We start from the raw sequence: 27,304 nt of genomic DNA, 5'->3' as shown, positions 1-27,304 counted from the left end.
GGGCTCGAACCCGTGTCCCCTGCATTAGCAGGCAGATTCTCAACCACTGCACCACCAGGGAAGCCCCAAGACCTCATCATTAGAAGCGACCGTAGTTTATTACACATTGCATCTGCAGTTCATGTTTTTCTTCCTTAAGTTGTGGGTCTGCATTTCTCAGACCAGTATTTTACATGAGGAGCAATTGGGTTTCAGGAATTTCTACCTTTATATTGATCACTTGTACACACTTCTCTCAGGAAGGAATCTGTTAAAGAAAATATAAGACTGTCTTAGGCTTTCACTCTGTGGATGGTGAAGCTGTATGAACGCAACATAAACTCTGTTACTGTTGCTTTTTAACACTGTTGCAAGTCAGTGTAGACTCCAGAGGCCTCCTACTAGGTCAGCTATCTGTTTTGAACAAAGTAAGGCAGCTGTGTTCCAGCCCCTCTTCCTTTTTTAACCTAAGCTTAAAGATTAGAAGTTGCTTTTAGATAATTTAGGTGCATGTCTCTTTGCTATGGAGCTTGTCTTTTTTTCTTTTTTTTAAATAGGATTTTCTATATGCCGATCATACCGTTTTTTTTCTTTTTTAACTTTAGTCATAAGCTAAGAATGACTGCAATAAACACTTATTTTAGCCATTGTATGAAGCCTAGTTCTAAAACCAGCATCAGCAGATGTCCTGCAAAATTTAATTGGTTACATCCAATATCTCCATATAGCAGGTCACTTCCTTTAGTTACTTTGAGGCACACTTTGCATGTAACTCATCCTGAAGAATTCATTAGGAAGCTGTGTTGTTCAAAGCCAACTATTTCCAAGAAAGGAGGCTGCCAATCCATTCCGTATGTGTCCAGCCAACTGTGAAAAAGCACCTCTAAATTACCCCCTGCTCACTTGACTGAGGAAGTAGCATTTGTTTTTATTTTCTAGGACAGTCAATCAGTCGTATGTGATGGAAATAAAGATAAATACCAACCCCCCCCCCCCCAAAAAAAGCCAGCTGTTTCACAGGAGTGTTACTGAGATCAAACAAACAAACACACCCCTCTCTCTGCTGAGCAAATGGTAACTAGTAGTACTTGCTTTGAAATTTCTCCAGGCCAAAATGGTTCCATTCTGTGCACTATATAGAATGTTGAGGACTTGTTCAATCATCTATTCACATACTGGAATGTATCCAGAGTATTTACTTATTTGTTTGTTTTGGTACCAAATTACTTTATTTGAAGGAATGGTACTAAGGAAAGATCTTAAGTAGTTGTTTTGGTATTAGAGTATTTATTTGTTTAATTTTTCATTAGACCTGGCCTAACCTTCATGCCTCTGTTTGGCTCTGTATTGGTCAGGGTCCCAGTAGAAGACATATGACACATTCAGAGGAGGGTTTAATGAAAGAACTATTTACAGAGGAGGGGCTGGGATAAGAAACCAACAGGGATGGTGAAGCACCCAGGGTCTAGCAGAAGGGGAAGCTGTTACTCCCCTAGGTCTGGAGAGGCAAGAGGGCGGCAGTTACCAGAACTTCATGAGAGTTATGGGGTTGGGGCTGCCTCCTGATGGGCCTATGGCCTCAGGTGGAGGAGCAGAGACACTGCCAAGCCAAGGTCCAGCAGGAAGGGACCCGGGGGATAAGTACCCAGCTGGTGGCTCCTAGTGGCCTGACATAATGAGAAGCCAGAGGGCAAGGAAGGCCAGGTGGTACATTTCTCAGAGACTGAGCATAGGGTGGAGGAGGGTGGAACGGGATCTGGAGGGGCAGATGGAGACTTTTCAGCATAGCTCACCTTCAGGTGGAAGGAAAATGGACATCCAGGCAGGAGAGAGGAGGCTGGTTAGACTCCTCAATTTTCACAAATCATTGTCAGTGTCACTGGTGGCCATTGGAGCTCCATGTGGTAGGAGAAGCACAGATCACCCGCAGCTGAGGTCTCTGCTGGGAAACCCAACCTCTTTTTGCGTGTTCTCCAACTGTTCAGATGCCTTGTTGGGAGATAGATTAGTAGAAGACTATTTGCAGCACATTCAAAATCTGGATGCTATTGTCCTGCCTGCATAAAATGTTTTTCCTGAGTCACATTTTGTGTTGACTTCTCGGCCATCATTGAGGGTGGCGCCAATGAAAAGTCTAATACCTATTGCTGTGTTGCTTGTGTGTGTCCTCTACTGTGGTTAAAATAGTGCGGTAAATAATTTTCAGATGTGAGTGTTGGGGATAGTTTGTTTCCTCCGAGGAACCTTTTTCTTTCTGGACATTGAGAACTACATATCTGAGTTCTCTTCCTACTTTAGCTTCTGGGAAGCTTAGATCCAAATTTTCAAACCACCTAATTTGGCTTCCTTTGGGATCCTAGAGTGTGTGTGTGTGTGTGTGTGTGTGTGTGTATTTCCTTCTCTCAACTATGGGTAAATTCAGTTAATCACTTGGGGGTCTGGAGGAGAACGGTCTGGATGGAGGTTCTGAATCCTGGGACCTGCCTCATGACGGATGGACATGTGACTGCCCTCAGGGAACTGCCCTCCTGAATGCTTGAGTGCCCCAGGGCTCCATCTTTGGTGCGGAGATAATTTGTCCTTAAGCACAAACAAATCCACCTAGGAAGACAAGCGTGGGGTAGGAGAAGGACGTCTCCCACTTGGTCTGCAAGAAGCATTGGGTGGGTGGTGTGATCAACTAATGAAATATTTATACAGATATTTTGAGAAGTTTAAAATGTTTCATGCTTGTTCATGCACTCATTTAATTTATTGCAAACACTGGGCCAAGGATACAAAGATGGGCAAACTGGTTCATTCATCTTTTTAATAGATATTTATTGAGTAACTACTGTGTGCCTGGTCCTGATCCAAGAGCTGAGGATGCAGCCACATAAGGAAAAACTGAGGGTTTTTCCTTTCTGTTGTGTTTCCTTTACTGCTTCACTTCTGGTCACCAAGTGTGTGGAGGTTTTTTCCCCACACCAAGAAATCAGCTGGGTGTCCTATAATTTAACTCAACTCTAACACCGTCTGCATGGAGGTAGTGTCAAATCCCACAGTTGAAGGGCTCAGTCCCACAAGACGGCTGCCCATTTCAGATATCAACTGTAAGTGGTAGGTCCCCACTTTCCATGCAACTTCTGGCTACCAACGGGAGGTTCCCACGACCCCCTCCTCATTTTCGATTAATTTGCCTCAGCGGCTCACAGAACTCAGGGAAACACTTCTTACGTTTACCAGGTTATTAAAGGATATGATAAAGGATACAGATGAACAGCCAGCTGAAGAGATACATAAGGCAAGGTCTGGGAGGGTCCTGAGCACAGGCACTTCTGTCCTCATGGAGTTGGGGTGCATCACCCTCCCAGTGTGGATGTCTTCATGAACCTGTGAGCTCTCCAAACCCTATACTCTTGGGATCTTATGGAAGCTTCCTCTTATGGGCATCATCAATCATTTACTCATTTCCAGCCCCTCACCCCTCTCTGGAGAATGGGGAGCTGAAAGTTCCAAACTTCTAAGCATGACTTGGTCTTTCTGGTGACCAGCCCCCATCCAGGAGACCACCCAGAGTTGCCTCAATAGGATGAAAGATGTTCCTAGTCCCTTAGGAATTTGTAACAGTTTTAGAAACTCTGTGCCAAGAACAGGGGCAGAGAACAATATATTTATTTTCTATTATCTCACAGTAGTGATGAACAAAACTGTGTCTCCTCTCACAGAGCATTGCATCCTGAAATCCCACTCATAACCCAATGGGATCCTTTGCATATATTCTTTGCATATGTGGTATGTGCCAGGACTCACTTTTGAGATCAAAGCTGTGTTTCCAGTTAGGGCTTATAGATCTAAATTACTATGTTAAAGATGTTTGTATTTGCAAAGGGATTTATAGCTTTTTTCCCATTCTCCCGACACCATGGAATGGTATCTACAGGTAAGAGTTAAAGGCTTAGTGATAAACCTGAGGACTGTGTCTGTAGTTCCTGAGAAGGCTAATGTGCTGGGCTTTTATTGTCTGAAGGGTGCTGCAGGTGATGTGACGTGATAACACTCTCCAAGTCTCACACAGCACATTAGAGCTGGAGCAATGCTCAGGTAGGTCTCCACTGGCCCTGGCAATGCTGTCCTCCAGTTTTGATTTAACAGATCCAGGGCAGGGCCCGTGCCCCCTTGTGTTTTGACAACTTCCCTAAGAAAGCTGAAATGCTTACCATTCCTGTCCCATGTTCAGAAATGCTGATCTGCCCCCATGTGCTGATTTGGCACACAAGGAAACTGAGGCACAAGAGGGCAAAGAGATTGCCCAACATCACACAGTCAAGAGCAAAGCCAGGACCCAAACTCAAGTTCCTGACTCCCGTGCAGGAAAGTGCCCTTTCCGTGAGCCCAGGCTGTTTACCTTATATAAGCGTGCAGGTAGCGAGGGTAGGGAGGTGGGGTATTGACACACCCTTGCTGTGAAGTTATCCATCCCGCTTTCTCCCCTGCTCTGGAAGGAGTACCAGCAGGAGCATGACCTGGGCATTTTGGTTTCATTCTCACTTGATACTGTAGTTGCTGTTCTTCCATTGAAGTATTTCAAGTATTAAAGTTATAGTGCCTGGCTCTTAAGGCTTCTCAAAGCAGATGGTGCTCCTTTAAAAACCTTAATAAACAAATTGTTTAGGTATTCCCCTGGTGGTGGGAGAGTCTCTTGGCAGGAGATCATTCCAGCGGGCATTTGCTACCAGAAATGGCATAGCAGCCCATGTAGGTTTCCACAGAGAGTTATGGCTCAGCCTTCCTTCACCAAACTCATTCGTGGGCGTGTGTGGGTTTGGAGGAAATGACTCCCAGAAAATGGCTTTACAAGGAAGGAGTCTGCCCATTAGGTGCACCATGGAGGCTGAGTTGAGAGCATTTGATCCATTTTTTCTTAGTGATTGATTCCGCATTTGGATTTGAGGCCTTGAATGTAAAGCCTTACATTCTAGTCCTGGTACAAATCCTTCTAGATTGGGAAAAGAATTCGTTTTTTTTTTTTAATTGAAGTATAGTTGATTTAGAATGTTGTGTTAGTTTCAGGTGTATAGCAAAGTGATTCAGTTATATATCAATATATACATATATATGTGTGTGTGTATATATATATATATATATATTCTTTTTCAAATTCTTTTCCCTTATAGGTATTACAAAATATTGAGTATAGTTCCCCGTGCTATACAGTAGATTCTTGTTGGTTATCTATTTTATATATAGTGGTGTGTATATGTTAATCCCAATTTATCCCTTCCGCCTCCTTTCCCCTTTGGTAACCATAAGTTTGTTTTCTGCGTCTGTGGGTCTATTTCTGTTTTGTAAATAAGTTCATTTGTATCTTTTTTTTTTTTAAGATTCCACATATAAGCAATATCATATGGTATTTGTCTTTGACTTACTTCACTTAGTATGATAATCTCTAGGTCCATCCATATTGCTGCAAATGGCAATATTTCATTCCTTTTTTATGGCTGAGTCATATTCCATTGTATATATATACAGCACATCTTCTTTATCCATTCATCTGTCAATGGACATTTAGGTTGCTTCCATGTCTTAGCTATTGTAAATAGTGCTACAATGAACATTGGGGTGCATATATCTTTTCAAATTATGGTTTTCTCTGGATATGTGCCCAGGAGTGGGATTGCAGGATCATATGGTGGCTCTATTTTTAGCTGTTGTGTTTTTTTTTTGACAAAGTTTTTTGTTGTTGTTTTTTTTAAATTTTTGCTCGTGTTGGGTCTTCATTGTTGTGTGCGGGCTTCCTCTAGTTGCAGCGAGTGGGGGCTACTCTTTGTTGTGGTACGCGAGCTTCTCATTGCAGTGGCTTCTCTTGTTGCGGAGCACGGGCTCTAGACGTGTGGGCTTTAGTAGTTGTGGCACACGGGCTCAGTAGTTGTGGCGCACAGGCTCTAGAGCGCAGGCTCAGTAGTTGTGGTACACGGGCTTAGTTGCTCCGTGGCATGTGGGATCTCCCCGGACCAGGGCTCGAACCTGTGCCCCCTGCATTGGCAGGCAGATTCTTAACCACTGCACCACAAGGGAAGCCCTATTTTTAGTTAGTTTTTTTTTTTTTTGCTGCGGTACGCGGGCCTCTCACTGTTGTGGCCTCTCCCGTTGTGGAGCATAGGCTCCGGACGCGCAGGCTCAGTGGCTATGGCTCGTGGGCCTAGTCGCTCCACAGCATGTGGGATCTTCCTGGACCGGGGCACGAACCCGTGTCCCCTGCATCAGCAGGCGGACTCTCAACCACTGCGCCACCAGGGAAGCCCCTATTTTTAGTTTTTTAAGGAATCTCCATACTGTTCTCCATAGCGGGCTGTACCAATTTACATTAGACTGGGAAAGGAATTCAAAAGCCCCAAGGATGTTCCTCTCTGGGCTATTCTTGGGATATACAAATATTTGCATAGTCATTTTCATCTGACCTGCATATGATTTACATATGCCTACTGAGACAAGTCTCTTCCAGGCAGTTTGCAAGTGGAAATTTCATTCCTTCAACTTAGGGTTGCCCTTTCCTGACTCCTCTCATCTCCTGTCACTTCACATGTTCTTACTCCACTCCTGTCATTGAGTCCAAGGACCATGTCCTGTCTTCTGTCTGCAGCTCCAAGCCCAATGCCTCTCATAGTAGGTGCTCATTAAATAGTCAGTGACTGAAATAATTCTGATCCCTTGAGTTGACTCACCATAGCCAAGTCACTGGTGTTGGAGGACAGGAAAGGACTAACTAGGGTTCTATAATCTCATAAAGAAAACGGAAAATAACATAAGCTTCTATCTTTCTGTCTTAGGGGCAAGGAAGGACTTCTTAAAAAAAACTATTAAAAATGTAAAACATAAGAAATGGATTTCCACTCAATGAAGGATACCACAGTTAATTAACAGGTGACAGATGAGAAAAAGTATTCAAAATGTCTAAAACTGAAAGAGGATTCACATCTACAACATACCAGCAACAAGTGCAAATCAAAAAGAAAAATGGCAGCAACCACATAGAAAAATGGGCCAAGCAGCTAAGGCGGCAATTTACAGAAAAAGAAATCTAAAAGGCTCTCCATTATATGGAGAGAGGCTCTTTCTGGAGAAATGCAAGTTAAAACAACAGAAAGATCAAACCTTAAAACCTATTAGACTTCAAAAGCTGGAAAGCTGGATGCTGCCAAGTGTTGGCTGGGATGTGGGATGCAGAGCCCTCAGCACTGCTGGGGGAGTACAGCCACTTAGGAGGGTAGTAGGGGAGTAGTTAGTTCAATTTAGAAAAAAACATAAACCACATGGCCCAGCAATTCCACTCCTAGGTATAAATCCCCATAAAATTGCCAGATCAATCCTTAAGGGAACATGCACGGGGATTTTGGAGCATTATTTGATGTGCAAAGGTCAAATCAGTGTCTCTCACTGGGAGCATTGGTAGGCAAACCGTAGTGGCTACACCTATGGAGCCCTGTAGCTACGCTGCTGAGTGCAAAAGGTAAGAAAGAGAATGAAATACAGTTAGGTAAATTATTGATAAAAATATATGCACACATTGGACTTCCCTGGTGGCGCAGTGGTTAAGAACCTGCCTGCCAATTCAGGGGACGTGGGTTCAAGCCCTGGTCCGGGAAGATCCCACATGCCACGGAGCAAGCCCATGTGCCACAACTACTAAGCCTGCGCTCCAGAGCCCGTGAGCCACAACTACTGAGCCCACGAGCCACAACTACTGAGCTCGTGTGCCTAGAGCCTGTGCTCCACAACGAGAGAGAGAGAAGCCACCGCAATGAGAAGCTCGTGCACCACAACGAAGAGTAGCCCTCACTCACCGCAACTAGAGAAAGCCCACGTGCAGCAATGAAGACCCAATGCAGCCAAATAAATAAGTAAATAAATAAATAAATAAATAAATAAGTTTATTTAAAAAATATATGCACACAAACACGCACGTTTTGGAAGAATACAACAAAGAGAAAGATGCACATTAAACATAAACCAATAGTCACCTATGATGGAGGGAAAGGGCTAATGGGAGAAAAGGAAATGAATAGATGAGTAAATAAAGTAAGAGAGGGCCTTTCTCAGAGCCATGGTGATAATGTGTCATGAACCAAGGAGTACAGTTAAGTCACCCTCTGCTCCTGAGGATCTCAAACCAACAGAAGCAACTCACTGCCAACAACTTTAAAAAAACTTAAGTTCTGGCCCAGAGCTTGGAGTTCTGCCTCCCTTTATACACATTCCACCTTCAATTTGATTAAAGAGTTAACACTCACATTTGGAAAAATCAATGTCTTGCTTAATAGGCTGCTGCTCCCAGAGGCTGTTGCTTTTTCAGAGTTAACACAAGAGAATAAATAGAAGTTGGCGTTAAAAAAAAAATTGTTCTGTCACTTGTTAAAGTGGTAAGGAAGACTTTATTCAGGGCTATTGCAATAGGGGAGAGAGATTGGGCTTAATTCTGAATACAAGGACAACAGGGATTTGTAGCCAAGGAGCAGGGTGAAGGGGTTGGTGATGGAAGATCAGTAAGAGGTGATATCAAGGGTGGGGGGACTTTTACTACACTGACCTAATAGGATTCATGCTGAAGACAGCCCAGGATGATCAGATATCAAGAGTGGGAATTCTCTCCAAACCAACTTAGCAGGATTCTTGCTAAAACTAGACTCTGCAAGGATGGACATGGAGCCCAGGGCTGAAGCCTAGTTGAGAAGAGGGCTCAGAGGAGCCTGGGCAAGGAGAGAGCCTTGGTCCCTGGTAGAGCCCAGTGCCTGTCTGCCTTTCTTTTTGTAGTATCTGTAGTTCTTACCACAGTGCCTGGCAAATGGTAGGTCCTAGTAAGTATTTTTTAAGAATGACTAATGATGGCTCTTCCTGGGAGATTCTTTGGGGTGTGGGGACCTCACTGATGCATGTTCACACTCACCCTTGGGTGTGCACTCCCCCCAGAGCTTGGACCCGCTGGCTGTGGAGTGCTCCAGGCCTGGGGGCTGGAGGAGGCATTTGCTTGCCCCAAGGAGCAGAAGACGCTGGAACCATCAAGAGGAGCAATTCCAAGACCCCTGTGGGAGAAGCTGATGTCCAAGACCCCAAAGGGTTTCTGGAGGGTCCCCGAACCCTTCAAGCCAGACATTCCTCCTGAAATCTCACGTCTGAGAACCAAGGATGGCAGCGCAAACACAAACTTGGTAGGAGGAGGGGGGAACTGGGGCTGGTACTAGTTGCTTAGAACACTCTGTGGTTTGCGACTTGCTTCATGGGGTGGGCTGTGGTGCTGCGGGTGCTGGCTGAGCTGGGGGCTGGGAGAAGCAGACGGCTGGGACCTGATTGAGTGGGACCGGGAAGACCCCAGAATGCTGCCTGCTGCTGCCCTCCTCCTGTCAGCGAGTCCACCCTCGTCCAAGCTCGTACTGCTCACTGCAAGACAGGTCAATAAGTCGAGAGGCGAATTGTCGGGACAAGGAATAGTGACTTTATTTGGAAAGCCAGCCGACTGAGAAGATGGTGGACTAGTGTCCCAAAGAACCATCTTACCCACGTTAGAATTCAGGCTTCTTTTATACCAGAAGTTGTTGGTTGGTGCAGACTTCTTGGTGTCAGAATCCTTTGTTCTTGCAGCTGTCCCTATAGGTGTCTGTAGGTCGTGACGGTCCTGTAAACCTCCAAGACAAGTTAGGGCTTCCCTGGTGGCGCAGTGGTTGAGAGTCCGCCTGCCGATGCAGGGGACACGGGTTTGTGCCCCGGTCCGGGAAGATCCCACATGCCGCGGAGCGTCTGGGCCCGTGAGCCATGGCTGCTGAGCCTGCGCGTCCGGAGCCTGTGCTCCGCAATGGGAGAGACCACAACAGTGAGAGGCCCATGTACCGCAAAAAAAAAAAAGAAAAAAAGACAAATGTTATTCTCTGTTCTGCAACTTTTTATCTCTCTGTGAGTGGAAAAGTGTTATACCTTTAAAATTCAGAGCCTTGAGAATGAGCTCTCCTGTATATTTCAGGCTATAGGCAATATTCTTGCAGAAAAAGCAATAGAATACAAAGGTTAAAGTAGAAGAATCAGATCCAATATGGAGTTAGATTTGTTCTTCCCTATGACACTCCCACCCCTGCCTCACTGCATGTGTTCCTGAGAGGGGCTGCCTTGCTCACCACAAGTCAGCAGAAGGTGGAGGGCCTTCTCATCTCCTCCTGCCCTCTGGATTTCACCCTGACCGGGATGGCTGCTGGCTGGAGCTGGGGACTGCCCTGCTGAGTGTCGGCAGGAGAAAGTCGGCTGGGCCTGCCTGGTCTCCTGCTCTCTTGCTTCCCATCCCAGATGTGCCTGGCTCTGGGGGGTTCTTTGTTTTCTGTTAACTAGACGGGGACCAGGGAAGCAGTATCAGAACCACCTGTGTCTGCAAATTCTGGCACAGGCAATGGCAAATAAGCCGTGTCCTGTGTTCCCAAATTTGTACTCATCATTCGGGTCTGGGGGCTAGTCTGGGGGCAGCTGATGCCTCCTTTCCCAGCTCACCTGCTGATCCCAGCCTCCTTCCCAGCATCCCAGTGCTCAGTCTCCCACCCGTGACAGGATGGGCCCTAGCGCTTTCTCGCCCACGCGTGTCGTCAGAGCAGCTCTGCCCTTGGCTCCTACCTACATCCTCCTTCCCTAAAGTGCCTGGGTTCTCCTGGATCCAGACTGTGTGAAGCTAATGACTGGGCTCAAAATCAGGGAGGTGGGGCCCAAACATCTGTACGGTGGTAACAACTACAGCGATACAAGTAGTCATTACTATGTATTGTTGCTATGCACTAGGCATTGCGCCCAGTGCTTTATGGACATTATTTCGTTTGATCCTCACAGCCACAGTAGGAGGTAGGAACCCTTACTGTGTCCTCTTTGTATCTGAGGACGCTGAGGTTGGAGAGGTTAAACAGTTTGCCCGCAGTCACTCAGATAGATGAGGTGGAGTCTGGATTTGAACTGAGAGTTTCTGACTCACAGGCACATGCTAACCATTCTGCCATGTGGAGCCTTTTATATAATGGCCGTTCATTCCTCATCCGACACCGTCTTTATTTCTCCTGCTCTGACACTGTGGTCTCTGGCACCTCATTTCACATGGCAACCAGTTGACGTAGGGAGAGTTATTATTTCCATTTTGTGGATAAGGAAACCACAGCCTGGAAAAGTGACAAGACGAGCCCAAGGTTACACAGCTAGTCCCTGCAGGGTAAAGACCCCACCGAGCCCTCCTCCGGGTGCAGGGCTCTTCCCTCTACAGAGGAAGCACCTGTCGTGAGGCAGGGAGGCATGGAGCCAACGGTGGCTCCCCCTGTGACGGTGAGGGAAGGGGACATGGGGCCTGCGTGCGTGGTACCCATGAGTGTGGAGTCCGTGCTGCTTTCTTCTGGGGGGTTCAGGTGTGGCTTAGCAAACAGTTGCCTGTAGCAGTTTAGAATCCGTGGACAGAACCTTTAGGACTCTTCAGCTGCTCCAGCGTCAGACATAAAAGCGACACTAAACCTAAGCCACGTGTGTTACAGCCAATAAAGCTGTTCCCGTGCCCCGTCTCTCTCCCATCTGGTGGAGCTCCTGACTCTCAAAAACGGCCCCAAGGCTTGGGCAGTGGTTTGAAGGAATTGCTCTTGTTGGGACAAGACACGGAGAGGAAGTAAAAAACTGACTTCTTTCTAAATTAGAAGTCTATTCTTAGTGTGGCTTTAGGGAACTTAGAGGAAGGCTTGTAGTGAGTATAAAAGCCTGCTTCCCCGGGGAAGTATTTATTGTGGGTCGGAAACGCTCCTGTCTGTTTCTTTCACTAACTTTCACTAACTAACATTTTTTTGTGTGTGTGGTACGCGAGCCCCCCACTGCTGGGGCCCCTCCCACCGCGGAGCACAGGCTCCGGACTCGCAGGCCCAGCGGCCATGGCCCACGGGCCCAGCCGCCCCGCGGCACATGGGATCCTCCCGGACCGGGGCACGAACCCGCGTCCCCTGCATCGGCAGGCAGACCCCCAACCACTGCGCCACCAGGGAAGCCCCTATTTTTTTTTCTTTTGATATTGAGCTATATCAGCTCTTTGTATAATTTTGGTGGCACCAAAATCCATTTTTTCCTGATAACATCTTAGGTCACAGCAGCAACGGTTTCAGCTATTTTGAGAGTGGACTCTATACGTTTCCCAGGGTTGCCTTAACTAATTACCGCAAACTAGGTGACTTAATTGGAATTAATTCTCTCATATTCTGGAAGCTGGAAGTGTGAAGTCAAGGCAGGGCCCTACTCCCTCTGACGGCTCTAGGGGAGATCCTTCCCTGTGTCTTCCAGCTTCTGGTGGCCCCTGACAACTCTCAGTGCTCCTTGGTTTGTAGTTGCATCACTCCCCATTTCTGTGTGTCCTTTTCTGTGTCTTATAAGGATGCTGGATTTGGGGCCTCTAGTCTAGTATGATCTCATTTTAACTGATTGTGTCTGTAGAGACCCTATTTCCAAATAAGGCCACATTCTGAGGTTTTAGGTGACTTTGGTGGGGGGGGGACACTATTCAACTTATAACGTGGAGAAATCAAGAAGTTCTGCCCAGGTGGCCCTACTGCTAGGAGTCTGAATGCACAGCTGGGTGACAGAGCTGTCCCTGTTGATCGATGGATCGGGAGGCGGAAATTCTGGGGGGCTCAGGCCCCATGTGTCCTCTCGTTAGAAGACTTTGGACAGCTTTCCCCAGTGTCCCATTGCTCTCCGGGGTGGGTTAGCCCCAGATCATTCTCTGGCTTCCTGGGTCTGACTAGCCAGGATTCCTGGTCTTTTCTCATACTGCCTCTGACCACTGACTTTTCTTTTGGGTGAATTAGCGGCCTTGCAGAAAGGACCCAAAGACCGTCATCCCACCACCTATGGGATGTAACTCTGCGTGGACTATGGACAGTCAACAATATGCACTTAAAAGCTGCACTATTGCAAAACGGGTGTTTTATCCAGGTACTCGTACACTATTTTTTTGTACTGCTGGTCCTGTACCAGAACATTTTCTTTTATTGTTACTTGCTTTTTAAACTTTGTTTTAGCCACTTAAAGAAAATCTGCTTATGGCACAATTTGCCGCAAATCCATTCCAAGTTGTATATTTGTTTTCCAATTAAAAATTACAATTTACCCCCCCCAAAAAAGTGTCAGGTATGCACCTCCTCAGTGTGCATACCTGACACTGCTTTCACACACACTGACCTGTCTCATCATCGTCCCCCTTGGTCACACCCCTTTGTTGGATTGTGAGACCACAAGCAGCAAACGCACTCAGTTCTGTGAGTAACGTAGAGGCTGTATCACCAACAGAGCAGTTGGGCTGAGCGGGGTCTCAGCTCACAGGTCTGCTTCGCGGAGCCAGTTAGATGAGTCCCACACCAGGTGGGATTCTTGGGATTCTTGACCAGTCCTGCTCTTGGCCTCATCCCCTCCCAGTGTCTCTTTCTGTCACTGCGCTTCAGCTGCCGTGGCCTTTCGGCACCTCATCCCTGCCGACCTTGTTTCCCACTAGGGCCTCTGCAGGCCCTAGTAACTTCCTTCTGGAAATTTCCATGTCTGGCTCCTGGTCATTCAGCCTCTCACCTGAAACGGCACCTCCTCCAAGAAGCCTTCCTTGACCACCCTCCAATTCTAGGTCTTCATATCACCCTGTTGTATTATACTTTCTTCAGGCAGCCTATCATTTTAAGATATTTTTCTTGTTTATTTATTGATTCTGTCCCCTGCCCCTGTCTGTAAGCACAGGGACCTTATCGTCTGGCTCACCGCTGTATTCCAGAGCCAAGAACAGCACCAGGGACATGGTGGGTGCCTAGGAAAGAGTCTTTTGGGCATCTTTAATAACTCAGCACTTTCTTTTAACGATTTCAAGTCACAGAGAGACAACGCACTGTGCTACATGGAGCATCAGCTGATCAGGATCCAGAAACCCGGTTCCTGGTGTGGGCTGTTACTCGCCCACTGTGCCATGGCCTGTACTTCATTCAAATGCTCTGCCTGGGGCTTGGTTTCCCGAACTGTACACTAGGGGGACATCCAGTGCACGGAGTCCTTGTGCAGATGGAATGTTTCAGTGAGATAATGTGATACACATCCAAGATTGTGAGGCTTCAACCGGTGTAGATCTTTCAGAAACCAGGGGACACTGTGGAACGAACACAGGGGAGAGAATGTTCCAGACAAAAGAGGCTTCTCCGAATGCTAAACTCTGTGATGGGGCAGCCCTGGGGACTTATTAGCTAATGGAGGTTGAATTTTCTCTCATTTTTACTCTTCCAGGAAGGTTTTTTCATAGTAGAGCATAGTTATTTTTAGCAGAATAACTGTTTCAGACAAGCAAGGTGACTTTTAATCTCCTAATTATAAACGCTGTGGGCCTAAAGAAAGAAGCCTTCTTGAGATGCTTTGTAGAGGATTTCTGTAATTCCCTGCCTCTTGAAGTGGGTCCAGGCTGCTCCCCACCTCGGGATGAGGCCCGATGGGATGGAGGCTGTCTAGAGTTGGGGCTGACCCACACCCAGCTGACATTGCACAGGAGGGTCTCTAATTCCTGGTGAGGCCCCTCACAGGGCCTTCATTTAACCAGTGAATTTTTATTGAAGTATAGTTGGTTTACAATGTTGTGTTAGTTTCTGGTATACAGCAAGGTGATTCAGTTTTATATATATACCTTTTTAGATTCTCTTCCATTATAGATTATTACAAGATATTGAATATAGTTCCCTGTGCTAAACAGTAGGTCCTTGTTGTTTATCTATTTTATATATAGTAGTGCGTATCTGTTAATCCCAAGCTCCTAGTTTATCCTCCCCCCTTTCCCCTTTAGTAACCATAAATTTGTTTCTATGTCTGTGAGTCTATTTCAGTTTTGTATAAAAGCCCATTTGTATCATTCTTTTAGATTCCACATATAAGTGATGTCATATGATATTTGTCTTTCTCTGTCTGACTTACTTCACTTAGTATGATAATCTCTAGTTCCATCTATGTTGCTGCAAATGACATTATTTCATTCTTTTTTAAGGCTGAGTAATATTCCATTATATATATATATATATATATATATATACCACATCTTCTTTATCTATTCATCTGTCAATGGACAGTTAGGTTGCTTCTATGTCTTGGCTACTGTAAATAGTGGTGCCATGAACACTGGGGCCCATGCATCTTTTCAAATTTGAGTTTTCAACTTTTCCAGATATATGCATATGAGTGGGATTGCTGGATTGTATGGTAGCTCTATTTTTATTTTTTTATTTTTATTTTTTTGCGGTACACGGGCCTCTCACTGTTGTGGCCTCTCCCATTGTGGAGCACAGGCTCTGGACGCGCAGGCTCGGTGGCCATGGCTCATGGACCTAGCTGCTCCATGGCATGTGGGATCTTCCCGGACCGGGGCACGAACCCGTGTCCCCTGCATTGGCAGGCAGACTCTCAACCACTGCACCACCAGGGAAGCCCCTATTTTTATTTTTTTAAGGAAACTCCATACTGTTTTCCATAGTAGCTGCACCAGTTTACATTCCCACCAGCAGTGTAGGAGGGTCATCTTTTCTCCACACCCTCTCCAGCATTTATTATTTGTAGACTTTCTAATGATGGCCATTCTGACTGGTGTGAGGTAATACCTCATTTTAGTTTTGATTTGCATTTCTCTAGTATTAGTGATGTTGAGCATCTTTTCATGTGCTTATTTGCCATCTGTATGTCTTCTTTGGAGGAATGTCTATTTAGGTCTCCTGCCCAGTTTTTGATTTTTGTTTTTGATATTGAGCTATATCAGTTCTTTGTATAATTTGGAGATTAATCCCTTGTCAGTCATATCACTTGCAAATATTTCTCCCATTCTGTAGCTTGTCTTTTCGTTTGGTTTATGGTTTCCTTTGCTGTGAAAAAGCTTATAAGTTTGATTTGATTAAGTCTCTTTCTCTATCTCTCTTTTTTGTTTGTTTGTTTTTTTGCTTTTATTTCTTTTGCCTTAGGAGACTGACCTAAGAAAACATTGCTATGGTTTACATCAGAGAATGTTTGGCCTGTGTTCTCTTCTAGGAATTTTATGGTGTCATGTCTTATATTTAAGTCTTTAAGCCATTTTGAGTTTATTTTTGTGTGTGGTGTGAGACAGTGTTCTAACTTCATTGATTTACATGCCGCTGTCCAGCTTCCCCAGCACGACTTGCTGAAGAGACTGTCTTCTCTCCGTTGTATATCCTTGCCTCCTTTGTCAAAGATTAATTGACTGTAGGTGTGAGGACTTATTTCTGGGCTCTCTATTCTGTTCCATTGATACATATGTCTGTTTTTGTGCCAATACCATGCTGTTTTGATGACTGTAGCTTTGTAGTATTGTCTGAAGTTGGGAGGGTTATGCCTCCTGCTTCATTCTTTTTCCCCAGGATTGCTTTGGCAATTCTGGGTCTTTTGTGCTTCCATATAAATTTTAGGATTATTTGTTCTAGTTCTGTGAAAAATGTCATGGGTACTTTGATAGGGATCACATAAAATCTGTAGATTGCTTTGGGTAGTAAGGCCATTTTAACAATATTAAGTCTTCCAAAGGACAGTGAATTGTTGATTCATGATCCTGGGGCTGGGAGTGCTGGGGAGCAGCTGGAGGGTTTGGGTCAGGACTTTTGGGGATGAGTTAGCCCAAGACTAGTGGTGGCAGGGTCAGGGCTCAAGGTTCACAGAAACAGCTTCTCATCGAGTGTGTTTCTCTGCTTGGAGCTCCCTTCCTTTCAGGACTTCTCTGTGGACTCCCCAGCCCCTGGCTCTGCCTCTCTTGGAGCCTCCAGCTCTGTACACACCTAGGTCCTGGCATCTGACCTTCTCTCCCTCTTGAGCATCATCTCCTGCACAGCCCAGCCCCAGGCAAGGTCATAGACAACCTGATTAGCTGGAACCTCTGTTATGCAGCTTGTGGAAGAACTATTTCTCTTGCTTTGTTTCCACTGTTCGGCTGCTGCCTTTTCTAGCCTTTTCTGTGCTCACTCAAGCCTCCATCTCAAAAGTTTAGCAAGAAAACCAAGAGGGGAGATACCCTATGAGGGAAAATGAAACAAGCAGTGAGGGTGGCTCTGAATATAAATTTGACCTATAAATTTGACAACTTTGGTGAAATTAGCCAGTTCCTTAAGGTCACAAATGCTCCAAGCTCATGTAATAAGAAATAAATAAACAGATAGTCCTAAATCTATTAAAGAAATCGAATTTTTAGTTTAAACCATAAAGAAACCCCTAGGTTTTAGAAGAAAAACCTAGGAGAAAATCTCTGTGGCCTTACGAGTTCTTAGATCCAAAAGAGTTCTTAGATCCAACACTAAAAGTAAGATCAATATAAGAAAAACTGATAAATTGGATAAACTGATAAATGTTAAAATGAAAAAGTTTTGCTCTGAGAAACATCCTGTTAAGAATGAAGACAAGACACAGAATAGAAGAAAATGTTTGCATACGATACAAATGAACTTATTTACAAAACAGAAATAGACTCACAGACATAGAAAACAAACTTGTGGTTACCAAAGGGGAAAGTGGGGTGGGGGGGATAAATTAGGAGTTTGGGATTAGCAGATACACACGACTATATATAAAATAGATAAACAACAAGGGCCTACTGTATAGCACAATATCTTGTACTATACTCAATATCTTGTAACAAACCATAATGGAAAAGAATATGAAAAATAATATATCTATATACATACAGCTGAATCACTTTGCTATATGCCAGAAACTAACACAATATTATAAATCAACTATTCTTCAATTTAAAAAATTTTTTAAATTTGCAATTTGCATAACTGACAAAGGACTTGTATCCAGAATGTATAAAGAATTCTCAAAAATCATCAATAAGAAAACAGCTAAATTAAAAAAAATAAAATAGGCAAATGATTTAAACACACACTTCACCAAAGAAGACACACAGATGGCCATTAAGCCCATGAAAAGATGCTCAATATCATTAGTCATTGAGAAATGCAAATTAAAATTATAATGAGATACCTCTACACACCCACTGAAATGGCTAAAATAAAAGAAACCCAAAGTGACAATACTAAGTTTTGGTGAGGAAGTGGAGTGACTGGAACTCTCATATGTTGCTGGTGGGGATACAGAATGGTACAGCCACTTTGGAAAAGAGTTTCTCCATTTCTTTTATAAACATACACTTACCACATGAGCCAGCGATCCATTTCCTCTTTGCTCAAGAAAATTGAAAACTTACATTTAGATGAAAACTGTTATGCAGATGTTTCTAGCAGCTTTATTCATAACTGTAAAAAACTGGAAACAACCCACATGTTCTTTAACAGGTGAATGAATAAACTGTGGTTCACCTCTGTCATGGAATACTACTCAGCAACAAAAAGGAACAAACGGATGATACAGGCAACAACGTGGCTGAATCTTAAACGCATTACCTTAAGTGAATGAAACCGGACTCAAAAGCCAAAATACTGCGTGATGGCACTTAAATGACTTTCTGGAAAAGACAAAACTATAGGGATGGAGAAGAGGTTCATGGTTGCCGGGTTGGGGTAGGGGGTGGGGGTGAGGTTAGGGTTAGGGATGGGGGAAGGGTTGGCTCCAAAGGAGCAACAGGAGAGAATTTTGGGGGGTGATCGAGCCGTTCTGTGTTTTGACTGTGGAGGTTCTGGACATAGTGTGCATGCACTAAATGTTAGATATTATTATAGTCGTCTTGTTTATATAGCACTTATCACACTGTAGCAGAATGATTTGTTTACATGCTTGTCTTCCTTTCTAGCCCAGGAACTTGGTGAGGACAGGAACTGTATCTTGTTGATTTTTGTACCTGCAGGGGCTAGCCCAGTCAGTGCCTGCGTGTAAAAGATGCTCACTGAATGCTTGTCAAGTGAATGGAAGGATCATTTAGTGAGTAGTTACCGGGAGTAGGGATGCTGAAATCCTTTATCCTTACGGTGCACATCGCCATCACCATCATCAGCAAACAGCCACAAAGTACCCGTTATCTCATGGAGCTCAGAGGCATAAGCTGCACTCTGGCCTTCCTTTCTTCACACCCTCCTCCAAGTTGGGACCTGAGTTGGGCAGTGGTTGCCTGCTCTCAGATGCACTTAGCAACTCGGAATCCCCGTGGCTCCTCTCCTGCTGCTTTAAGCACCGGCAGCCTTTGCTCCCTTCAGCCCAGACCCACGTCCCGGCACTTATAGACAGGGACATGGGCCCAGGTCAGGGCTGGAGGCGGGAATTACACAAATGTGTCTTCAGTCATGGCCACGACGTAGGGCTTGACTCCTTCCGTCCATGAGCTCCCGGCCTCTTTGGGGAGCTTATATATGCTGCACCAACAGTTATGGGGTTCTAATGCTATCCAGAGATTTACTTTCAATTGACTGGATCAAAATATGATGAATTGTCTTTATAATTAGGTAAATAATGAGCCAAAAGATTGCTTACGTCAGCCTCCTGGGAGCTTGGAGTGGCGAGCTTTGGGTTCTGCCCTCGGTCCTGCTCTGTTTGTATTTAGATCTCGGTGAATGTGGATGTTGAGCACGTTATGTTCATTAGGATTTGTAGTTGGGAGATAGATCATATCTCAACAGATTAGACCCATAGGGAGGAATTTAAAGGGATAAATGTCCGTTTCTGCTCTTAGGTGCCCAAATCCAATAATGGGCATGTTGGAATGAGGTGGGCTTAGTTCAACTGAAGCACATGAAAAAGACCTGGGCTTTTAGGCAATGCAAGCTCGGTATGAAACCAGGAATGTGATGTGGCTACCAATAGGCTAATGCTATCAGGTTACATTAACAGAGGCATAGTTTACAGGACAGAGGAGGGGAGTGATACTTTTACTCTCTGAGCCAGCTGACCTCACCTTGAGTATGGTGTTCAGTTCTGACAGTCATGTTTTAGTAAAGACATTTACAACCTGTAATGTCAGTGAAGGGCAATCAGAATGATGAGGTAACTTAGTGCCAGTTAATCTAAGTAAAGGTTGGAGAGATTTCTCCTGAAGAAGAAAGATTTGCTGCATTCACCATAACTGGCAATGCTTAAAGGCGTTTCTTGTGGAAGAGTGATTCAACGATTCTCTGTGCCTCTAAAGCAGTGCTGTACCATAGAACTTTCTGCGATGATGGGAATGTTTTATACCTGTGCTGTTGAACAGCTACTAGACAGATGTGATTTTGAGCAATTAAAGTGTAGTAACAATTTTACATTTAATTTTAACTAATTAAAATTAAAATAGCCAAATGTGACTACCATATTGGACACTGCCACTCTAGAGGAGAAATAAAAGAATAGAATAGGGGTTGGCAAATTTTTTTTTTTTGTAACGGGTGAGATACTAACTATTTTGGGCTTTGCTGGCCATATGGTGTCTGTGCAGCTACTCAGCTCTGCCATCATAGTGTAAGAATATAGACCATATATAAAAGAATCATTGTGTCTATGTTCCAATGAAACTTTACTGATGGAAACTGAAATTTGAATATGATATAGTTTTTACATGCCACAAAATAGTATTCTTTTGATTTTTTCCTACTATTTTAAAGGTATAAAAACCATTGTCAGCTCATAGGTTGTACAGAAATGGGTGGCAGGCTAGATTTGGCCTGCAGGCTGTAGTTTGCTGACCCTGGCCTAGCGTGTGGGTGGAAACCTTAGGGAGTTATATGTAAGTTCAGTAAAGGAAAATTATGATTACTTAGAGGTAGCCAGGGACGGAAGGAGCATCTTCAGTAAGTGGTGAGTTTCTTGTTACTACAGGGTTCAGGTATAGGCTGGATAATGAACTATCTGGCGAGGGATGATATAGAAATGTGTCTGTTTAATACAACTTGTACTAGAATTTCCCCCTAATTCCGCAGGAGTATTGAAATCAGGATGACATGTGATTGCTCTAAAAGCATACTTGCTTTTTCGAGGGAAGCGTGTTGTTTTCCCTCACTTGGTACTTACTTTCACCTCCATGCTGCAGGAACAGGGACTGTTGAGGGTGGGGTGGCAGCTTCATTGCTTCAGCAATTCTGCCAAGTGTTCAGGGACCCCTGAGATGTGCCTTCCTGGGGGAGTTGGTTTGTCCATTTGTGTGCAGCCCAGGAGAGGACCTAAGACGTCCACACCCTAAGAGAGGACACTCTCCTGTCTGAATACCACCTTGTTCTGTCCCTGAGTCTCCCTGGGGACAGCGGGGGGACAAGGTGGCCAGGGTTAGGAAGCTTCACCTCTAGTTAGTTCTTTCCGTGCCTGGGTCACGCCTCATTCTGTGACCAGAGAAGGTCACTTCCAACATTCTCCCCTCCAGACAAAGGGGGAAACCGGTGCTCTCTGGGGACCTCTGAGTCTCTGTCCAGAATGACCTTGAGAACCCAAGTCCAGTGGACCAAGGTGTGACGCCTTGACTGTCCAGGAGCTGATCGTCCAGGCTGTGGACGGCTAGAGACTGGGTTTTTTCTATTCCTGTGAACTCTGCTTTCTTGATTTTTCTCTTCTCCCGTTTGCCTGACTTCTATTCATTTAACTTCTAATCAGCATCTCTGCCAGAATAAACAAAAATAAAAAGTAAACAGCTTTTTCCTGAAGGAGAAAATGGAAAGTGCTGGTTTGAAGTTTTAGGTTTTTGTGTGCCTTTATCCAAACCCCAAACTACTCTCATCGAAACAGAGTTTTCTCTACATTTTTGTGAAGCACAGGAAACTTAAAAAACTTTATTTGGGGGATTTAAAAAATTGAGATATATTTGACATACAGCACTGAGTACATTTAAGGTGTACAGCATAGAGATTTGCTACATTTATGTTGCAACATGGTTGCCACTGTAGCGTTAGCTAACACCTCTATCCCATCACATAGTTATCATTTCTTCAAGTACTGGGAACAATGAAGATCTAGTCTCTTAGCAAGTTTAGTGTTTATAATACGATTTTGTTGTCTATAATCACTGTACTGTGTTAGGTCTCCAGGACTTATTTATCTGCTAGTTTTAAGTATCTACCCTTAAACAACATCCCTCCCGTTCCCTCTTTTGGGGATTTTTAAGCATACACAGACATAGACAGGAGAGTACAATCAACCCCAGGTGCCCATTACCAGCTTTGACAGTGATTGACTCCTGGCCAGTGTTGTGTCATTGATACACTTCGCCCGCCTCCTGAGTTATTTTGGACCAAATCAGAGGAAGCTTTTGATGTGGTGCCTTGACACTAACATCTTGATTCTGTGTTTTCTGTTTCAGATAATTGCCTTTGATGAGTTAAGGACAGATTTTAAGAACCCCATCGACCAGTGCAACCCTGTTCATGCGGTAAGTGGTGGGTGCTGGTGGCCGGAAGGGTGGTGTCACCCCAGGCCACCCAGGGCCTGTGAAGGAGGGCGAGGTCTTGATGAGCAGGATGAGTGAAGCGCAGGCTCGGCCTGGGCTGCACCTCCATGCCTGGCTCAGGGCGGTCCTTCCTCAGGTGGCTGAGGTCTCCATTTATCATACAAAGTCAAGTGTAGCAGTCCCACTACCCGGGTGGGAGAGGTCTGTGTGCTGTGGCTGCGGAGTCCTCAAGGCCCCATGTTAGTGGGTTTCGGCTACGCCTCCTTGAACAAGGAGAGAAGCTCAGGCTGGCCACCATGTTGGCAGGTGTAGGAGCATCACCATGGTTGTCCCCGCTCCGCACTTTGCCAGGTTTCTCCGAGGGAGGCTTGCAGGGAGGTTGATGTATGCAGCTCCTTACCCCATATCCGTCACCCAGGAAGCATTCATCTTGGGAGGCTCTGCAGGCCTGAGGTCAGCTCGCCTCCCCCTGCGGAACCTGATGCCATCTGGTTGTCCGGTCCGGGTTCAGCATGTGAGAGACCTCCTGCCCCAGCACCTGCTCTTCCCAGAGTCCTGCTGCGCCATCTGGCTTGTCAGGCCGTGCCTGCTGCCCTCCCACGTGCCCTGGAATGGATGCGGAAAGAGGCCTCGACGTGGGGAGAGGAGGAGGACCTCATGTCTGTTGAGTGGGGGTGGGTGTTGGCTGTCCGCCCCTCTGCTCAGTGCAGCCCACATCCCAGAGCCAGGCACCAGCCCGCCTGTGGACAGAGTCTTTTCCAGACGCTTTCCAGACCAGGACCACTGGGCCCAAAGGATGGAGCTCACAGTTCATGCTCGAGTCCGTCTCTCAGTCTAAGCTCGCTGGGCCTGCATGGAGTTGAACTTCCTTCCAGGCCCTGGTTTCCAGCACTAAGGCACACTTTTGTTTGAATAGTTCTGTTGATAGTTTGATAGTTTCAGTCAAAAGTTTTAGAGAGAATGCCAGGATTTTCTAGTGTGAATATATATATATATATATGAAAAATATATATTAGTATGAATATTAACCTGGAAGGCTTATGACATCATTCTTTAGTGACAGGGACAAAGAGGTCTGTTCTCCTTAACTGCAGGCCCCCTGAAGAGGGCTGTGCTCTTAGGGAGGCACCAAAAGACTAGGGGAGCAAACGTTGGTGTCACCCTCTGTAAAGTACAGGGTTATTATTGGAGTTGTTTTTTTGAGTTTTTACTACATGCTAGGAACTATATATATGTAACCTCTAATCCTCACAGCTCTGCTAGACAGGCATTATTTACCCAGTTTATATATAGACTCTTATCAAAGGACTCAAAGCTCAAGAGCGGTGAAGTCAGGATTGGAACCCAAGTCTACCTGTGTTCTTACCACCTACTCTACATTGTGCCTTTAAGAGCCTGATTTTATAATCCCTTTGGCATCAAATTCTTTGATTCTTTGAAAGAGAGCCTAACCCTTTCCAAGTCAACCGTGTGAAGCGGAATTTTGTGACAAGTTGGAAGAATCCCTAAGATCCACCTGAAAACTTACTCTATCGTATGAAACTTGTCATTATTAAAATCCATTTTGTTTCCAGCTGCCAGCCTCACCACCACCAGTGATAACTCGGCTCCTGCAGGTCTGAAAGCATTGCACCTTGGGTCTCCTTTCTTTGTGGATGCTTTTGTGTTTGGCCCCAGCATCACACACTTGGCTCGTCAACATCGACCAGGTGCACAGAGCTGCCCTAGTCCAAGTGGGTGCTTCTGTTTGGAATGCCAGGGAGTCAAGAGCCTGCTTTCCTTCCTCCCGGTGGCTTGGGCTCAAATTAGAAAGCGGCTCACTTAGAACACCCAGAGTTTCTTGTGTGATCTCAGGGTAAATACTAGTGAAGAAATAGTGCCCTGCCCCTCAATTCCATCATGCAAATTCAACACTGGGGTGCAGGAGGTTGGCAAAACCATGAGACAGGTTTGTGGAGCCCGTTTCCATCTCACCTTGGCAGGGTCCTTAGTTCAGGCAGAACAAAGAAAATTAGGACCAGTGTGTGTCCCACTGGGAGCTTCTGTGCAAGGTCAGTGCAAGGACAGAAACTGCACACAGTAGGCGCTCAAATAACTATTTGTTGATGAAAGAATGAATGACTGAAGGGTGAGGTTGCATAGCAGAGAAGCTGGATCCCAACTCTTTATTCCTGTTATTAAAGCCACACTTCTTCACAGATGAAGGAAACAGACTTATGGTTACCAGGGGAAAGTGGAGGATGAATTGGGAGATTGGGATTGGCATATACACACCACCATATGTAAAATAGCTAACTAATAAGGACCTACTGTATAGTACAGGGAACTCTACTCAGTACTCTGTAATGGCCTGTATGGGAAAAGAATCTTACAAAGAGTGGATATCTGTATATGTATAACTGATTCACTTTACTGTACACCCAAAACTAACACAACTTTGTAAATCAACTATACTCCAATAAAAATAAAAAAAATAAAGCCACACTTTTAATTAGTTAATGAATTAATTAAGGAGTCTGGGCCAGACATCTCATGGATAGACTCAAGCCCCTTAAGTAAAGGACTCTTGTCTGAGATTTAAAAAAAAAAAATCCATAAAAACCCTAAATGGAAGTGTATTAGACACATTTCCCCCAGTTTTTATGATGTTACTCCCTGGCAGGATCTTAAATGCTTTGAAAGCCTCATTTAACTCATCTTTAAGCTCTTTGGGCCCCTGTAGATCCTCTGAAGCCGCATCTCAGGCTCAGGTGGCTTGACAAAGCTGCTTCACTGCTCGGTAACTCCAGCCCTGGATGGACTTGTGTTACAAACAATTGCTGATTGGTGTGATGCATTTCTAAATGAATGTGCATGAGGCCCACTGGTTCTTTGGATTTAAGCTCCAAATATTGTTGGACCCTCTGGGTGGACCCCTCTTCCATGTGGTAGGAAGAGGAGGAATGTTTGTTTTTACTCCTAGTTTCTCATGTTAACCCTTTCCCCTTCCTTTTGTCAGCTGGACATTTAATATCACTGTAAAGTAATGAGAAATGTCCTTTAGAGGATCTGACTTGCTGGGGAAGGAGCTAGCTTGTGTCCTGAACCTCCCTCTTACATGCCTGTTGTCTCACACCTTTTCCCACTATTCTCCATTTAGGCAGTCTCAATGCCCAGCTGTGTTTGTGCTTGTGTGTGCACACGTGCACACACACATGTGTTGAGGAGGATGTGGTCTGTCTTCCTAGCCATGTGGATGCTAATTTGTCCTGATGTGGGCTCTTTCCTCTGGGCTTAAAGGGTGCACAGGAGTCACTATATTTATGATTTAATTAGGGAAATGGAAGTATCCCAGCCACCTGTCTTCTCGTGATCCACGAGGAATCTCATTATCATCACATCCACCACAACCAAACTGCCTCAGTAATGAAGCACTGGGAGATGCCACAGCTGTGTTCAGAGTGGCTTCAGAAATCGCAGAAGTCCCTGCGGGAAAGGGGAGGCAGCACTTAGTGTGTTAGGCGAGCGTCACCACCCGTCCAGCCCCGGAGCGTCTTCCTTTGGCAGCGAGCCAGACTCTGGAGCTAGACTTGGGCATCTTGAAAAGTCTTAGCCCGGGGACGCTGCTGGTGTCTAATTGAGTGGGAAGATTGCTTCCTCTAAATACAGCCACTTTAGACAAATAAAACCAATGGGCAGAGAACTTCCCGACCTCACACACTAATCAGGCACACATGCTCTTCATGGCTTGAATGGGAAGCCCTCCTGGGGACCCGACCGCAGGTTTTGGATTCATGAGCATGTGGTGCCCGTTCTGCAGTTTGACTGTCTTATAGGGACACAGAGGCTTCAGGAAAAAGTACAGAAACCTGAGCTGGGCTGAGAGGGAAGCTGAGCCCATGCTGTTTGCTGAGAAAGTTCAGTTAAGAGCAAATAACTATGACAAGGTAGATGGAGAAAAGCTCAAAGCTCTTTTTTTCTTTCAATTTTATTGAAATATAACTGACATACAGCAGTGTATTTAGTTCAAGGTGTATAGCATAATGACTTGACTTACATATATTGCTTAATTGCTTAATTGGTTAACATCCATCATTTCATACAGATACAAAAGAAAAAAGAAAAAAAGTGATGAAAATTTTGGGATTTATTCACTTAGCAGCTTTCAAATATGCCACACAGCAGTGTTAGCTATAGTCATCACGTTGTACATTACATCCCCAGGAATTACATCTTATGCCTGGAAGACTGTACCTTTTTTTTTTTTTTTTTTTTTTGCGGTACGCGGGCCTCTCACTGCTGTGGCCTCTCCCGTTGCGGAGCACAGGCTCCGGACGCACAGGCTCAGCGGCCATGGCTCACAGGCCCAGCTGCTCCGAAGACTTTTGATTGCCTTTATCCAATTCCCTCTCCAGCTCTGAGAACCACAAATATGAGTTGGTTTTGTTGTTCTTGTTTTGTTTTGTTTTTAGATTCCACATGTAAGTGAGATCATACAGTATTTGTCTTTCTCTGACTTATTTCACTCAACACAGTGCCCTTGAGGTCCATCCATGTTGCTGCAAAAGGCAAGATTTACTTCTTTCTTATGGCTGAATAATATTCCATTATATATGTGTATACCACGACTGCTTTATCCATTCATTTGTCAATGGACACTTAGGTTGTTTCCATGCCTTGGCTGTCGTAAAAACTGTTGTTATGCACATGGGGGTGTAGATATCTCTTCAACATAGTGATTTTGTTTCCTTTGGATATAACCGGAAGTGGCGTGATGGATCATGTGGTACTTCTATTTTTAACTTTTTGAGGAACCTCCATGCTGCTTTCCACAGTGGCTGTATCAATTCACATTCCCACCAACAGTGCACCAGGGTTCCCTTTTTTCCCACAGCCTTATCAGCCCTTGTTACCTCTTTTCTTTTTGACTAGTCATTCTAACAGGTGTGAGGTGATATCTCATTGTGGTTTTAATTTGCATTTCCCTGGTGATTAGTGATACTGAGCACCTTTTCATGTACC

The 27,304-nt window shown here is 44.9% G+C and overlaps 1 protein-coding gene across 2 annotated transcripts in view; it reads left to right on the top strand.

The window, feature by feature from the left end:
* The window catches only part of CNIH3 (cornichon family AMPA receptor auxiliary protein 3), a 111,486-nt gene that overhangs the window by 26,760 nt on the left and 57,422 nt on the right, over nt 1-27,304 (top strand). For both annotated transcript variants that reach the window (XM_060088638.1, XM_060088637.1), the window contains exon 2: nt 22,217-22,285. In XM_060088638.1, the coding sequence (XP_059944621.1) occupies nt 22,217-22,285 (69 nt within the window). The remainder of the gene's footprint in view (nt 1-22,216; nt 22,286-27,304) is intronic.

This window comes from Mesoplodon densirostris, chromosome 2 (genome assembly GCF_025265405.1).
Source record: "Mesoplodon densirostris isolate mMesDen1 chromosome 2, mMesDen1 primary haplotype, whole genome shotgun sequence".
In the NCBI taxonomy this organism is placed as follows: Eukaryota; Metazoa; Chordata; class Mammalia; order Artiodactyla; family Ziphiidae; genus Mesoplodon; species Mesoplodon densirostris.
This window is presented reverse-complemented; position numbering and strand designations above follow the sequence as displayed.